Raw genomic sequence first — 16,306 nt, 5'->3', positions numbered from 1 at the left:
ACAGATTTTTACTAGCAGGTGGTTTTTGTTTTTGCCGTTTTGTTTTTACTGTCAGGTTTTGCTTTCTGACCCTTAGACGACCCTTAGACGACCACCAGAATCAGTTAACCGTTTCCTTCTTAACTAGCGCCACCAGCTCTTGTGGATCCCATGAATAATGCCACCGCGTGATTCAGAGCGCCCCTTTCCATACGTTGTTTTGGTGGATCCCCGTAACCCCTTTTGAGCTAGCAGGCTAAGTATTATCTACATTTTATAGGTGAAGAGACAGACTCCCAGAGTTTAAGTGACTCAACTAAAGTCACACAGCTATTGAGTGGTTGGGCAGTAATTAGACCCCAAGTCCCTGAGCCCTCACTCCAGTGCTCCGAAGTCCTGACTGGGGACCCCTCTTTGTATTGCCAAGTTTCAGAATTTCTAAGTAGTGTTTCAAAGTGCCCACCATGTAGAATCTGAAATTTTTGCAAATCAGTGAATTTTTGGCTAAAATCTCAGTAAAGTTAAGAATATGGAATTTTAAAAGAACATGCATAACCAGAGATCATTTATAGAATCCTGTATTTAGAGATTAGACCAGTGGTATCCAAACGTGTCTGCACACTGGAGTCCCCGGATGGCCGAGTCCCACCCCTGGGGATTGTGATTAGTGGGCCTGGGCTGTGGGCCGGGCTTTGCCATCTTTAAGATCCCTAGGTGACTCTTATGCAGGGAGGGTCAGGAACCGCTGGCTTAGAGGGTGGGTCTGTCCTCCCCGCCTCAAGCTGTGTCTTGCGGATGCTGCCCACCTTGCTTTCCCCACATGGTTATGATGCTCTGTGTGCCACAAAATGCCAGAGCCTAAAGATGATTTTTCACGGTTTTGTGAGCACACTTACTCTGCACAAAACCTGTTTTCTCATCATTGGGTAGTTTGTGGAGAGAGAGGAAGATATTCTCCATTTTCCTCGTTCTCCGAATTTAGAGGTACTGATGTAGTTGATGTTGAAGTTTCTCGAAGTCTCCTGCGTTGAAATCTGTCCGCCTTTCCCAAGTGTGTCTTTGAAGACTGATGTTAGAGAAGCTTATACTTTTACTGAGTAGACTAGGATCAGATTTTGACATTTTCTAAAACTTTTTAAAGTTCCAGCCACCAAGTTAAACACCATGAGCAAAACCAGCCTTGGCCAGAGCATGAGCAAGTATGATCTTCTGGTTTGGTTTGAGATCAGTGAATTGGAGCCTACAGGAGAGTAAGTCCAACTTTCTAAATTTTTAAATAAGGCAAAGTTTTTCAAAATGAGCACATGTAATTTTGAGTCTCTCTTCTCATTCAGCTTCATGAATCGTTGTCACTGTCAAATTCTAGTTCTGAATTGAATTTTTGTGGTCTTGTGTTCTTTGAGTTAGATGTTTGTCAGAGAACTGACTAGTATAATAATTTGCCTTCTCGTTAGCAACAGCAAGGGCCTGGAGACTGGCGCTTTGTTAGGAGGGAAGACAGCTTCCCTAGAGGGTTTATCAGCAGCATATCGCATGCAGTATGGTCAAGACTTGTATTAATAATCTCAGGGACGGGATTAGGGGGCAGAGTATTTCCCAAGACCAGGAGTTTTCAGCCTTGGCACTGTTTGGGGCCAGATAATTCTCTGTCGTCAGGGCCTGTCCTGTGCATTGGAGGATATTTAGCAGCAACTGTGGCGTCTACCCACTAGATGCCAGTAGCACCTCTTCTCCACTTGTGATGACCACAAATGTCTTCAGACAGTGCCAGGTGCCCCCTAGGGAACAAAATCACCCCCAGTTGAGGACCACTGTCTTAGATCAAAATGATCAACATCAGTTTAGTATGAGCTTTCTCTGAATGTGATTGTTATTTATAGTTGTCTCTAAAATCCTTTTCGAAAAACACAAATAAAAGAGATCCCCTCCTGAAACAGAGCAAGGGGGGCTGTGTCCATTACCTCGAGGGTAGGGGGTAATGTTACCCTGCTAACTCTATGTGTAGTGCCGAGTGCACCCTCATGCTCATCCGCCTGAAACATCTGTTGAGTTCCTACTACGTGCGAGGCGTGGCTCTGTCGGTCCTGTATATAGTGGTCAGTAGAGACATCGCTTTAAGAATTTGACTTTCCATAGACAAATCTATAATAGGATTATAACGTTCATCATGAGTGAGAGGTAGTTAAGGAACAGTTTCTAGTCTTATTCGTATAAAATGATCTAGAATCTGAAAAGATCTCTTATGTCCTCACACTTGCCATTGCCATTGTCCATTATTTATGGAATATCTGTTATGCAGGGGGCTGCGATGAGCCATAGATATGTGAAGAGGTTCACTGGGTACAAATGACTGTGTGATTAAATGCCCGAGTGAGTGGTGAGAAGGACATGGATTGGAGTTTAGAAAATCGAAGACCACTGGGGGCGACAGCAGCCAGGGAGGACCTTGCTGACGAAGTGGTACTTAGCGTGAGCACCCGACCTGACTTCTTTCTTCTGCCTTTCTGTTTCTGTAGGTATATCCCAGCTGTGGTTGACCATACAGCGGGCTTGCCCTGCCAGGGGACATTTTTGCTTCACCAGGTACTAATGAGGGAGCAAAAGGGAGCGTAGGAGAGAACACAAAAAAAGAGTTTAGAATAAGAAACGCAGCTCTGATTCTCTGCTTTTCCTCTGTTTCAAGGGGATTTGGAGGTGGGCGGACTTTGTCCTCTCCTTTTTAAAAACTTTTTTGTGTTTGTTTTTAATGTTTCTTCCTCAGATCTTGGCTTATATAAATACATATTCTTGCTTTTATATGTAAATATATTTTAGAAAAGCTATTTTGAAAAAATGTGCTTCATTCAGTTACCGTAATTCATGCAGCTTCCATGTCATTTTATACAATTTTCCTTTCATTATGGTTGGGAGCCCTCACAGCCAAAAGTTCCAAATGGGGAGAGAGGATGAGGTTTCAGTGGACTGAAAACCCGGCCCTGGAATGTAGGAACGGAGGTCCCCTTTTGGTAAATCAAACGTAGATTCAGTGAGTGCTCAGAAATGCGTATGCCAGTCCAGAAAACAACAAACGAGAGGAAGTCATAGGCTGCCCCAGCTCAACTGCTGCCCCACCCCGTTACCTAGGGCATCCAGCGAAGGATCACAGTGACCATTATCCACGAGAAGGGCAGTGAGCTCCACTGGAAGGATGTCCGTGAGCTGGTGGTAGGTGAGTACGCTCCGCTGGCAGGGGACACGGCCACGCTTTTCAGGGGTAACGTTGCTCCCTGCTGGGGGCAGGGGGGCCGTGTGCACGACTCTGCTGGAGACACAGGCCCTGGGGAGTACAGAGGCCTCGAGTTTGCGACTGCTCCTTTTTTCTCGGCTCCATCATTAGGATACATTATTCAAGCAACTATTGTCTGACTGCATTACCCTGGGCAGGGATCTGTGCTGAAGTCTCTGCTCATTGTGAGCTTGCAGTTCAGTCGAAGAGACAGTGTATGCGTGTACAAAGCACGTACAAAGTGTGGTGAATAAGGACCAGAATGAGGACCAGCGAAAAAGACCTCTGATAGGAGAGTTCACCACAAAAAGGATCCAGGAGGAGAGGATCCGAGTAGATCCCAGAGAAATGAGAGGGGTTTTGTTTGGTGGTTTGGTTTTGTTTGTTTTCCACTCATGGAATCATTTTGAGTAAGATAGCCAGGAATATGTCTAAAATGCAAATGGCTAGAAACCCATGGCCAGAGTGGAGAAATTAAACTAAGGCATAGTGAGAGGAAAAAACCGGCTGACAGTATGAGCTTTAGAATGGCATGGCAAGCTTCTGAGTCTTCTGTTGCCTTGAACTCTTTGACAATGGGGAAGCATCAGAATATTTTTAAATATAGAAAACAATGTTAAAATACTGAACAAATCTGTAGTCTAAGCTTTTCTTTATTGATGCATTCAATAAGTAGCAGGTTGAATTTCTATCATTTCAAAGTAGTGGTGAATGTCAATATATTTTACATTAGTGTGACATGAAAACATCTGATTTCCACTGGGGGCAGAGTCATAGGTACTGCTGATTCTCCGGTGGTTCGTCCCCTCCCTTCATAATGGAAGGAAATACCAAATTTCCGTTACGGGTTCATGAAAATAAAGTTGTAACTTTTTTTTCCATTCAGGCTCATGGACATCCTGAATTCTGTCCACACAGCCATGGGCCTGGATTAGCAACCCTGGAAGGGAGATTAGAGTCTCTCCTATCTGGGGCAGTGATGTCAGGCTTTCTCAAAATTAATTTTTATGTGGAACACTATTACATAAAACGGAAGAGATGCTTTCTGGCTAGAAGAGGTAGGGTACGGTGCAGAGGCAACAGTTCCTTAGGCTTCTCTGAAAAACCCTATGATTTATTCGCTTATTGTTTTAATAAACACACAGTACTTACTATGTGACAGGCTCTTTTCTCAAAGCTCTAAAAAAATTTATTTAATCCTCATAACAATCATATAAGGGAAGCATCGTAATCCCCACTTGACAGATGAGGAAACTGAGGCTCAGAGAGGTTGCGCAGTGTGTCCAGGCCCCACAGCTGGTGAGTGTTGGAGCTGAAATTTGAACCCAGCTGTCCAGCTCCAGAGATGATGCTCGTAACCTCTGTGCAATGCTACATCCCCTAATGTTAATTTGTGGTATCGTGAAAGCAGCAGCTTAAGAAATTTGTGTAAGAGGAATGAAGGATGGATTGGGAAGCGGGGAAAGTGAACAGCCCGAGACCGGTCAATGCTACCGCAGCGTTCCAGATGTGAGGGGCGGCCTTTGCGGGCCGGGTGGTGACGTTGGAGGTCCGATGGAAATGATGTAAGAAACTCTTTGAACAAAGAATCATAAGGTTGCACAATTGATTCGGTGTGGGAAGGAAAGTGGAGACAGGATGTGGACAAGAATGAAAGACCATTGTAGAGTCAACCAAGTGGCCCTCACGGCACCCGACGTTACACAAAGGTTTAAAAGGCTCGTTTTGGCTGAATGAATTTGTTTTGTTTTTAAGTATGCCCATGTTTCAGTTTCTTCATTTTTTCTAGGCCGGATTAGGAATAAAGCTGAGGTGGATGAAGCTGCAGTTGATGCCATCCTCTCCCTAAATATCATCTCTGCCAAGTACCTGAAGTCCTCCCACAACTCCAGCAGGTGGGGCACCCTGAGGAGCGCGCTGTCAGCCTGTGGGCGGATTAGTACACCTTAGATGCCTTATTCGGTAGTGATTGCCATTCAGGTGAAGAAACTAGTTCCCTCCTCAACTCAGAAATCCCTGCTTCCTCCCCTGCCTGCCCTTCTCTCCAAAAATAAGAAAATAAGTCATGAGAGCTATGTATATGTGATCAGTTACCCTCACAGGGTGGGAATGTTCTCTCCCATTTGGAGTTTGGGTAGATGTAACACAATGAAAGAGAAAAAGGCAGAAAAAGAAAACTCACGCTATCCAAGGCTTTAAAAGCACAAATTAATTGCTGCTAAGGCTAAATGTTTTCCTGTGAAGTGGTCGCTGTGGAGAAAGTCTCTCCGTCCTAAGTGTCCTAGAAACGACCTCCCAGGTATGGTGAACCCTCTCGTGCTTGGTCTTTGCTGCTGCCCGAGGAGTCTCAGTATTTGCTTTTCATTTTCATTTATGCGTAAAAGCGACAAGCTAATATAACCTCCTCTGACCAAGATTGGCTGCCATAATTAACGAATTACATTTTATTTTTAATTTTAAATTATTCCCTTTAAAATTCCATTTTATAATCAAGTGATGACAGACAACGCAGAAGTACACAACCATTCTACTTCCCTTGTCAGACTGGACATACATCGGGGCCCCGTTCCCTCCCCAGGAAGGTGTTACACCGTCGTGCACAGAGATGCCACAGAGATTCCGTTTCTTCACTTAGTCTGGGCCGGGAAGCGTGCGTGTTCTGACGTGGGCTTAGAACACGGCCTTCGCAGTGCAGGACTTCTCTGTGCTTCTCTCTGCTCCTGAGACACTTGCTCACATCTGCGTTGGGAAGAGGGAGAGCAAAAATAAGACACTAGGCAGAGACAGATGAAAGTCTGGGCCAGGATTAATTTTTTCTGTTATAGTTTTTTGCGTTATAGTTTTGCAAGGAAAGAGAAAAAAGAGATGGCTGCTTTTTGCCTGAAAGAGGAGCTGGCAGGGGCTGTGGAGGGCGAAGGAGTACAAGAGGGTGTGTATGCCTGGCGAGGGGGGCGCAGAGATGGAGATGGCTGCTTTGACCCTCCCCGGCCCTTTCCTGGGCAAAATCTTGAGCAATCCCGTTTCTCTAAAGTCAGCAGTTACCAACGCCCCCGTAGTGTTTTCTCTTTTGCTGGACATTTATAGTGAATGTTCAGCTGGCATCCATCACATTTTCTTTGCAACTTTGAGAAATATTATCTTAAATGTCTCTAGGGTACTTAGCAAAATACACAGGGAAAGATGGTGTTTGCTTGAAATGCTGGTTGTGCTAAACCTGCCTATGTTAGCATAACCGAGGGGTCCCTAACCCCTGGGCTGTAGACCAACCAGTATGGTCTGCGGCCACTTAGGAACCCGGCTGCACAGCAGGAGGTGAGCGGCGGGGCAGGGGAGCGAAGCTTCATCTGTATTTGCAGCTGCTCCCCAGCGCCAGCATCTCCGCCTCAGCTCCGCCTCAGACCCATCATGCATTAGATTCTCATAGGAGCATGCGTCCCTAGTGCCAAAAAGTTGGGGACCGCTGGTAACCTTCAAAAGTCCCTTGATTCATGCCCAGCTGCAGTTCAGATGCTTTGGTAGGTGAACTTAGCTTTGTGAGAAGCAGCTTATCTTTCACAGTAGACAGAATTAATTTTAAAAAATTGACTAAAATAAAGAATAAGACACGCACTTTAAACATTTTTGTTTTAAATTTGGTGGCACAAGAAGTAGACCTATAAAGAAAATCTAAGTGCAAAATCTTTTAAGCTTTTTATCATTTATCATTAAATTTTATCATTTCTCCCTTTCTTTTACATCAGTCTCACTCAAACTAAACAGCTGTTTTTTCAACAATTCACCATTATCAAATCTTTTAAAAATGTTGAACTGAGTTTTCACACTTAACTTTTGCTTCAAACTAAACAGAAATTCTTTTTTGCCCTCACGTCTCATCGATTTGCCTAAATTGAATTCAGTTAGCTAATTCTAACAGATACGACTGCATCAACGGGTTTGGGACCAAGTACGACTGACACTTGCTGAGCCCGCAGCTCCCCTCTTTGGAGCAGATAGTCTGGGCCTATGAGCTACCTCTCTAGTGTAGAATGTTCAGTGAGAACGGACATCAGTCTTTATATTTTAGGGATATGAAGAACGTAATGTGGTAAGTTGCTAAATGGTGTTTAGAGAGCTTTGAATCTATTTGCCTGGGGTTTAATGTTGACAGTTGAACTTACAGCTCCAAGTTTAGGTGTGTTACGTGTGTGTATATTCCATACGTTGGTATGGGGCGTGATTCCCAAGGGCCCCCATTACTCCTTGCCTTCCCTGTCCTATGTTTGTTACCTGATTCACTTGTCCCCTTAACTCCACAGCAGCGTCCTACCATTTCTGATACTCGGTCCCCTCCAAAAGGGATGGTAATAGAGGCGGTCTCCGCACTCCATCTGTGCTCAGCATTTTCCTTAATTGACTGTCTCGGGAGGGGGCCCCCTGTCCTTGTAAGCCCTCTACCAAATTGTGTCGCATCGATTTCTCTTGTTAATTGTCCACTTGAATTCACTTTGCCTAACAGTAGATTTGCCTCTTTTATATATTTTTTTCTTCTGCTTCTCTCTCTTTCCTTCTTTTCCTTTTGCTGCACTAACTAAAGCTTTTTTTTTATGTTTTTGCAGGCTCTTTCTTGATAAGGATATTCCTAGGTATTTTCTGTTTGCTTTTTTTTTTTTTTTCGCACTTAATGATTCTAGTTTATCAGAATGCTTTTTGTCTTATGTCGCTTTGACCGCTATCTTAATTTCGTGTTTCCCCATGCAAACCTGAGCAAACCTGGGCAAACCGGGGCTAGAGCGAGACCTAATTCTGCACCCACTGTGCCTGGTTTTTCTGGCGTGTGTGCAGTTTCACATATAGCTTCTTAAACGATTTGTAGAATTTTTTGTCATTGTCTCATTCCATTTACTAAACTTGTCTATTTTATTCTTAGGGCTCTTCAGGGCATCCTTTCCTACATTACAGGATAGAGTGTTACTCCCCTCATTTCGTAGGCAGTCTTGGGCTTTGTTTTCTGCTCTTTGTCTTCTGTCGAAGCTTGAAAGTTTTGTTGCTGTGTATGTAGCTTTGCATAACTGTTCACTTTTTTCTTTGTTTTGTCTTACCCTATAGTAGAGACCAATTTAGCTATTTAGGTAGCCGAGTCTGTGAGAAATATTTTGTTTATTTTTAAACTTAGATCCGCTTTCTCCTGTCAGGGCTGCTTGTCTCGTCTGTTTTTTTTTTTTTTTTTTTCCCCTTCTTCTTTGGAATAGAAAAAACCCCAGCTCGTTGGTGAAGGAAACTTTTCCCATCTCTCTCTCTCTAGCTGATTTAGGGGAGGAAGAAAATGATACATAACAGTACAGCCTACAAGGTTTGAATGTTTTTTAAAAAGATACACACACTGCAATCCATTGGAGATTGTTTCTTAACAACTGTGGGTGCCATGGAGGAGAACGTGTCTCAGGATTCGGCCCTGTTTCTAAGTCTAAATTCTTGTGTCAGCTTGATTCAGTTGACATTTCTCGCCAGTCTTAGTTGTATTTGTTACAACCACCTCTCAGTAATTGCCACCTGTGCTGGGTATTCCAAAAGAACGTGCTGCAGCATCTCCCTCCCCAGCGCCAAACAAGACAAAAAGAAACTTTTTTCCCCCCCAATACAGAAAGACTTTAACGAAGTCAAAAATTCTTTTGTATTAGCCAAGTTTCTAACAGTGAAATTTTCTCTTTAGATTAAGCGAAACTTAACCTAAAACAAATGCCAAGAGGCTTTCTTACACAAATTAGAAAAGTTGGCCTCAGTGGAAAGAGTTGTAGAACCTAAGTTACGATTTTCAGTTTTCGACTGCAGGTCGCAGCAATAGGGATGTCTGTCAAGTATCTCCAAGTCGATAAATGCCCTCCGCTAAGAGGAGGTTCGTTTCCCTTCAGCACAGGTGTATCCAGACCTCATGATGTGACAGGTAGTCCCCATTCCAGGGACCTCAACAAGCACAGGGACACAGTAAAAGAGCAGTCTCCGGGCGAGAGAGCCCTCAGGTGGCTTCTGCTGAAGTAGCGGATATCGCCACCCCATCTTAGAATTAATATGAAGATTTGAACAAACCAGGGCTTTGGGTGCATAAAGTGTTCTTTGCTGAGCTCAGGAGATTGCTTTTTGGGTCTCTGGGTTGTTTTCTCCATCTCTGTCATGTTTGTTGTCTCTCTTTTCCTTCGGTGCCTTTGTAAAGAGTTCCCTTGATCCATACACACCGCCTCAAAAGCTAGATGTTTGAGAGAGTGTCAGGTACTTCAGAAGACTTAGGGCTGGAAGCGACTACAAAGCGGAATGAGCAGCTTCACGAAACTGACACCTGGAGGGTGGGGGGTGGTTAGTTCTTTTAGAAGCGTGTTGTTTTCTCTGTGATCGTTTCTGGCGAATGAAGCGTGAAAATGTATTTAAAGATAAGATCCGCCAGCGTTTGTCGTAGGAAATCTAGAAGAGACGGCAGCAGTGAGCTTACCGTTTGAGAAGGGGTAAGGGGCAATGTTTGGGCAGGGTCGAGGTGTGCAAAAACTTCCTAGTTGAGTCTTGTGATGTGTATCACACACGCGGAGAGCTAGCGGCGATGAAGAATCCACAGTGCTGGCGTAGACGAGGTGTCTCCCTTGGCGCTTGTTATGGGGGTCTGTGAGGAGACAGGGGGGTGAAGTTGTGAGTTGATCTGTAACACTGCTGTTACTCAGGACGGTGCTTCAGGTGAGGCTTGCTGAATTGGAAGGCTTCATGTCAGTTAGGGTCTATGGTGTTTTACCGGTAGTCTTTCTTTACAAAAAGAAAGACTTTAGAACTTCAAAACAACAGTTTATGGGTGTTTATTAAATCAAATGTCTAGTTGTTTAAATGTAAGATTGATTTTCAAGTGAATTTTTTGGAAAACTGACAAATAGTTGGCTAGCTCTGGTGTTAAAAATCATTCTCTTTTAATGAAACGTCAGCTAAAAATAACCTCTTATTTTTTGGGGTTTTTTTTGTTGTTGTTTTTAAAACAAGGCTGTCTATACTGCTTCCTCCATTAATTCTCCAGACATGTTTGTGACATTTCTGAGGCTCAGAAGACTAGATTGTGATAGGGAGACTGCAGCTTACGAATTACCGAGCGTTCGCTTCCTCTTCCCATCGTTGACTGGCTGAAGAGCCTAGCCTTTCTTTTTCGTTTCTGCCCATACTCAGTTATCCTTTTCATCTGAATCCCTTTGGTTGATCTCACTATTTTTGTGTAGCCAGAGAAGAAACAGGCTTGTCTCCCCCACCCTCCAACAAAAAAAATAGCGTAGCTAAGTGCTCCTTGATGACTACCTTTTCCTTCTAGAGGTCAAGGTTCTGCTCTGTTGTTAGATTTCAATAAATCGAGAGTGTGTATTGGTGCAGGATTCCATGGTATTACTGAGGATGACAGTACGACAGTACGTGGCCTAAAGTGACTTGGCTTCTTTTGGATGACGCCCTGTTGTCTTTCTGACCTTAGGACTTTCTACCGTTTCGAGGCCGTGTGGGACAGCTCCCTGCATAACTCCCTCCTTCTGAACCGAGTGACACCATACGGAGAGAAGATCTACATGACCTTGTCAGCCTACCTAGAGGTGAGGAAACCCAGCCCTGGAGCACCAGCAGGTTGCAGCAGGAAGCGGAGAGGAAAGTCGGCTGAGTTTGTCCTCCTTTCTCCCGCCACACCCTTAGTTATTATACTTTGCCGACTGTTCTGGTTATATTACATTCTGTTGCTAGTCTCTAATCAGAAAGTCACATGACTTGTATTATAGTCTCAGCTTTTGTAGCCTAATCACCATTCTTCAAAGAATGTGTGATTTTTAAAAAAACTTCACCTCTCGATTTTGTAGTTGTGGACAGAGCCTAGTAGTGGTTAACGGCACAGATTCTGGAAACAGCCTGAGTTCAAATCCCAATGCTGCCACTTACTGCCTGCCTGTCCTTGGTCAGGCGACTTCATCTCTCTGTGCCTCGATCAGGGGTAATAATAATAGCACTCACCTCTGAAAGTTGTTTAGATGTCACATAAAAGGATTTAGAACACTGCTTGGCACATAAGTAATGCATATTAGCCATTATTACAGAAAAAAACTTTGGAAAAATTTGTGAAAAATAAATGCACCTGCAAGGAGCACCACCTAATCTTGCCCACACCTAGGGCCAGCGCTCCAGCTGTGGTGGCGCACACACCTGTCACTACATTAGGTGCTCTGTCTGCATCTGACGGAGCCCGCTCGCATCTGCTTTCAGCTGGATCACTGCATCCAGCCGGCTGTCATCACCAAGGACGTGTGCATGGTCTTCTATTCCCGGGACGCCAGGATCTCGCCGCCCCGCTCTCTGCGCAGCCTCTTTGGCAGTGGCTACTCGAAGTCGCCAGACTCGTAAGTTTTTCAGACGATTTAGCTTCTAGTTGGTTTGCCCAGTGTAGAATCAGCAGAGCACTCGGTGTCCCTGGCTTGCTGTGTCAGAAAAGGTTAGTTTACAACCTGTAAACCAGCGGTCCCCAACCTTTGTGGCACCAGGGACCGGTGCTCTTATGAGCATCTAATGCCACATGACCAAGGTGGAGCTGAAGCAGCGATGCCAGCGCTGGGGAGCAGCTGCAAATACAGGTGAAGCTTCACTGGCTCACCCGCTGCTTGGGGGTTGCAGACCCCTGCTCTAAACCATTATGGTCCTGACACCTGGAATGCAGTAACTTGAATGCTGGCATTTAACAAAATATTGACGGATAGACGAGTTAATGAAAGAAGGCGAAATACATTGTGAACACTTCTAAAACAGTTTTACAGGGACTAAATTTTGTTTTTAATGTCATCATTATTGTTTCTAACAGATTACCATTGGGATTTTCTTATTTTAAAGATTTATTCATATTTAAGACATACAAAAAGACATCAAGAATAATAGTGAATACTTATGCATCACCACTCAGCATAAAAAATAAATATTACTAATACAGTAGAAGGTTCAGTACCCAGGTAATCCTAAACATGCTCCCCAGATTTTGATGTTCATTGTTCCATTCTAGTCAGACATCCCCCTACCATAATATCTTCTGTCTTGCAGTAAGAAAAGGCAAATTTTTAATTTTTATATTTAAATAATAAACTATTTAGGTTTTCACTCATTTTTATTCGTCTTTTTAAAGTAAGAACGTTCAAAAGATTAAGATGAAAACAGATTTCTTATAGAAAAAAATACACTTAAGTTCAGAATAGGAAAAGAAATAAGATAGTTCCATTTGAGGATGGCTTGCAGTCCCTACCGAGGAGACAGTGTAGAGAGAATTGAGATTGTCCTGTTTTTGTGCTGCAAAAAAATTAACGAATTGTTTGTTTTAATTCAAACAGCAATCGAGTCAGTGGAATTTATGAACTCAGTTTATGCAAAATGGCAGACACAGGTAGTCCAGGTAAGCGCTCACGAATCGGGAAGGTGATGGTTGTCTTTGTCTATGTTTGAAGTATTATTATGGCAGAAATGTATCCTACCCATGTAGGATAGATATAAAATTTTTTAGAAACAAGACATATTTTACAAACCAGGTTTTTGGTGGTGGGAATTATCTTTTTCCGAGTTGCAACACTGTTGGGTTTGTGGCGTACAATACAATTATAACAACTTTAATCAAACAAAGTGTTACTGGGCTTTGGAATATTATAAAAAATTCGAGTGTATTAGAATGAATTTGGCTTGGAGATCTTCATAACCATTTCCCTCTCCACCTTAGCCCCAAAGATAACTTGGCAGTCTGACTTTGCAGGTCCTGTCAAACTGGAATTTCAACTTCCTGTGCCCTAGAAACAGAAATTATTAAGTTGACTTGTTCTGTGTCCTTCTTGATGTCTTTTTGGGCTTCTGTTGTCCTTCCAGCTCAGTGGCCTTAAGCAGCACTTTGCATTTTTATGTTTGTAAACTGGAACATGAACAAAAGTCAGGGTTTTAAAAAAAATTTGATTAACGTGAGTGTGAATCATTTTAGAGAATATATATGGAATAAAGTCAGGGCACACAGGAAATATTTTGATTAAAAACAAGACTGGGGGTGGGGAGAGGTAGATGGGTAAAGGGGGTCAAATAACATGGTGACAGAAAGAAATCTAGCTATGGGAGGTGAACACACAATGTAAATATATATATGCCTGCCTGTTAAAGTGTACAGCTGAAACTTATTGGATTCCGTTAAGCAATGTCATCATAAAAAAATAAATAAAAATTTTTTAAAAATTAAGAAATGAAGAAGACCAAGTATGAATTTAAACCCCAGTAGCAGCTAATTTTAGTGTCCAGATGGTATCTTAAGGAATTTTTTAAATTAACATAAATTTATGTCTTTTATATGTAAAAACAGTATAACGTTTTTAAGATATATGAGAAATGATGGGGGCTAAAGCCATATGTCATCTGCCATTCTAACTGCACTACTAAAATGTGGGCGTCTATGTGCGTGCGGGTGTGTAGTCCTGGCCCACTTTTTTCATACAGGTGTGTTTTTATATGTTTGGAATCAGAGTATACAGACTACTTAATCTCCTGTATATTTTCACGAACATAATAACTTTGGCATGTTCTCAAGTTTCTGTGTAGTCTTCTTGTCAAAGAATATAAAACTCAGTTTTAAAAACAATTTAGAGTTGCTTTAAGAAAAAAGGGACAAATTGTTCTTTACAAAACCTCATGTATCTTGAGACCAGACTGTCTTAGTTTGCCATACATGTGAATTATTAATTCAGTTTTAGGTAGAATTGGAATTGGATTTTTCTCTTAAAAAAAGAATTGTTTCTTCTTGTCTCAGGCATGCAGAGGAGGAGAAGAAAAATCTTGGATACGTCAGTGGCGTACGTGCGGGGAGAGGAGAACTTAGCCGGCTGGCGGCCCCGTGGGGACAGCCTTATCCTTGAGCACCAGTGGGAGCTGGAGAAGCTGGAGCTCCTGCACGAGGTATGCCAGGGCCAGGGGCGCCCAGACCAACTCGGGCAGGATTCCCAAAGTATCAGTCACCTGCTCACCTCCTCTCTGTGACCCTGGCTTTGCAGTTTGCGGTCACGCTGCGGTGTAGTACTTGTTAAAATCGTAATGAGCTTTGTGTTCGCTGACGCAGTAGTTTTGGTCATCTTAGGTGGAGAAAACCCGCCACTTCCTGCTGCTGCGTGAGAGACTTGGTGACAGCATCCCCAAATCCCTGAGCGACTCGTTGTCCCCCAGCCTCAGCAGTGGGACCCTCAGCACCTCCACCAGCATCTCCTCCCAGATCTCAACCACCACCTTTGAAAGCGCCATCACTCCCAGTGAGAGCAGTGGCTACGACTCAGCAGACATCGAAAGCCTGGTGGATCGAGAGAAAGAGCTGGCTACCAAGGTGCGACCCCCCTTCCCGTGGCTGAGCGTTCTCCCAGTGAGACTAGGCTGGTCTGTCCGCTTTTTAATTTCACCTTTAAGGACCTCTGTTTTAAGGCATGCACTAACACTAACACTATGATTTTGGAATTAATAAGACTCCATTTGTACCTTTAATAAGCTTACAGACAAGTGGGTGACTAGCATATAATGGCGGAGAATGTGCAAAGCCTGTGGGCGCCAGAGGAGAGGCCTGCGCAGGGGCGGCTGGTGTGTAGCAGGGTGCCCGCGGGGGCGCCCGCGTGCCTGGCATGATCGGTGTTAGGGAGTCCTGGGGGAGAGGGACAGGAGGCGGGTCAGGGCCACATTGCGAAGGCTCTGTGCACTGCCCTAGAGGGTTTAGAGTGTCCTAGTAGTGATGTGGACATATTTTAAATAGGTATTTATGTTTTAGAGAGACTTCTCCAGAAGCAGTGAAGAGGATGGATTTGTAGTGAAGAGATAGACTAGAGACAGAAGTCTTTATTGCAGTGATCCAGATGGAAATAATAAAGGTTTTTAACTAAGGTGGGCCCAAGGGGAAGGAGCATCACGGAAGAGATCTGGAAAGTAGAATCAGCCCTCTTGTCGCCGAGGCTGGGGAGTCGGGGGTTGAGGACGATGCCCAGGCAGGTGGTGTTTGGGCAGCTGGCTGACAACAAAAACAGAAATGAGAGGGAGTTCGTGTCTCTCGTTTCAATAATTGAATAAATGGTCTTCTGGTTGATTTAGGAAAGTATGTCCTTCCCGAAGTCTCCATGCCTTCAGTGCCAGGGTGAATCAAGAATGAAAACAAAGCCTTTGCATTCTTAAGCACTTCCAAATAGTGGTGTTCGTGGTATTCATTTTTGACTTGACGATGCTTTTTTTAGTGACTTATTTATCTTCTTCATTGGCGTACACCAAGCTTTCCTTGCTATGTGCTTAGTTAATTTCTAGAGCTGTTTGGGCAGTATCTCTGCCCCACGGAAGGTCTTAGGCATGTTGTCGTCCCTTCCTGCCTCACATCCGGGGTTTCATTTGGCCACTGGAACTTATGCTTCTCTCTCTCTCTCTCTTCCCTAGTGCCTGCAGCTTCTCACCCACACTTTCAACCGAGAATTTAGCCAGGTGCACGGCAGCATCAGTGACTGTAAGGTAAGCATCTTAGACTTCCTGTCCCCAGTTTGTGCTGCATTTAGATGGCTTGAGATGGGCACAGCGTGGTTATTTGAGAATATATGATGTATCTGCTGTCATATTTAATTTTTCTGAATCAGAACACTGACTGCTGAAGATAAAAGTATTTCTCCATGTCCCTTTGAGTGATTATCAGATGGGAACTGTTTTGGCTTTTCCCTAATTCCCTTGGAGAATATTCTGTACGGGGTGATGTGTTATTGTGTGACATGGCACAGGAAGTCCTGAGGTTCTCGGTAGCATAAAATTCTCTTGCCTCCCACAAAGAGTGAAGTGAACACTTTAAAGAACTGCTGTATCATTCACTCTATTCTAATCATCTTGACCTTTTTTCTGTTCCTTAAGATACTGGAAACTCACTCCTGCCTCGGGGTCTTTGCACCCTTGCTGTTTCTGTGCCCGGAAATAATCTTCCTCCAGATGTTCCCACGACTGGCTCTCTTATGTGTTTCATTTTTCTGTTCAAATATTGCCTCCTTAACCACCCTGTGTAAAGCCAACAGCCCTGAAACT

The 16,306-nt window shown here is 43.7% G+C and overlaps 1 protein-coding gene across 3 annotated transcripts in view; it reads left to right on the top strand.

Moving 5' to 3' along the window:
- Positions 1-16,306, top strand: part of KIF1B (kinesin family member 1B) — a 123,420-nt gene that overhangs the window by 99,281 nt on the left and 7,833 nt on the right. For all 3 annotated transcript variants that reach the window (XM_025048568.1, XM_025048569.1, XM_025048567.1), the window contains 10 exons: positions 1,121-1,229; positions 2,496-2,562; positions 3,103-3,187; positions 5,034-5,139; positions 10,710-10,824; positions 11,483-11,616; positions 12,589-12,650; positions 14,034-14,179; positions 14,358-14,597; positions 15,680-15,751. In XM_025048568.1, coding sequence (XP_024904336.1) covers positions 1,121-1,229; positions 2,496-2,562; positions 3,103-3,187; positions 5,034-5,139; positions 10,710-10,824; positions 11,483-11,616; positions 12,589-12,650; positions 14,034-14,179; positions 14,358-14,597; positions 15,680-15,751 — 1,136 coding nt within the window. The remainder of the gene's footprint in view (positions 1-1,120; positions 1,230-2,495; positions 2,563-3,102; positions 3,188-5,033; positions 5,140-10,709; positions 10,825-11,482; positions 11,617-12,588; positions 12,651-14,033; positions 14,180-14,357; positions 14,598-15,679; positions 15,752-16,306) is intronic.

The sequence above is a fragment of the Pteropus alecto genome, unplaced genomic scaffold, assembly GCF_000325575.1.
Source record: "Pteropus alecto unplaced genomic scaffold, ASM32557v1 scaffold125, whole genome shotgun sequence".
Lineage (NCBI taxonomy): Eukaryota > Metazoa > Chordata > Mammalia > Chiroptera > Pteropodidae > Pteropus > Pteropus alecto.
Note: the sequence above shows the minus strand (reverse complement) of the source record. Positions and strands in the feature narration are given on the sequence as shown.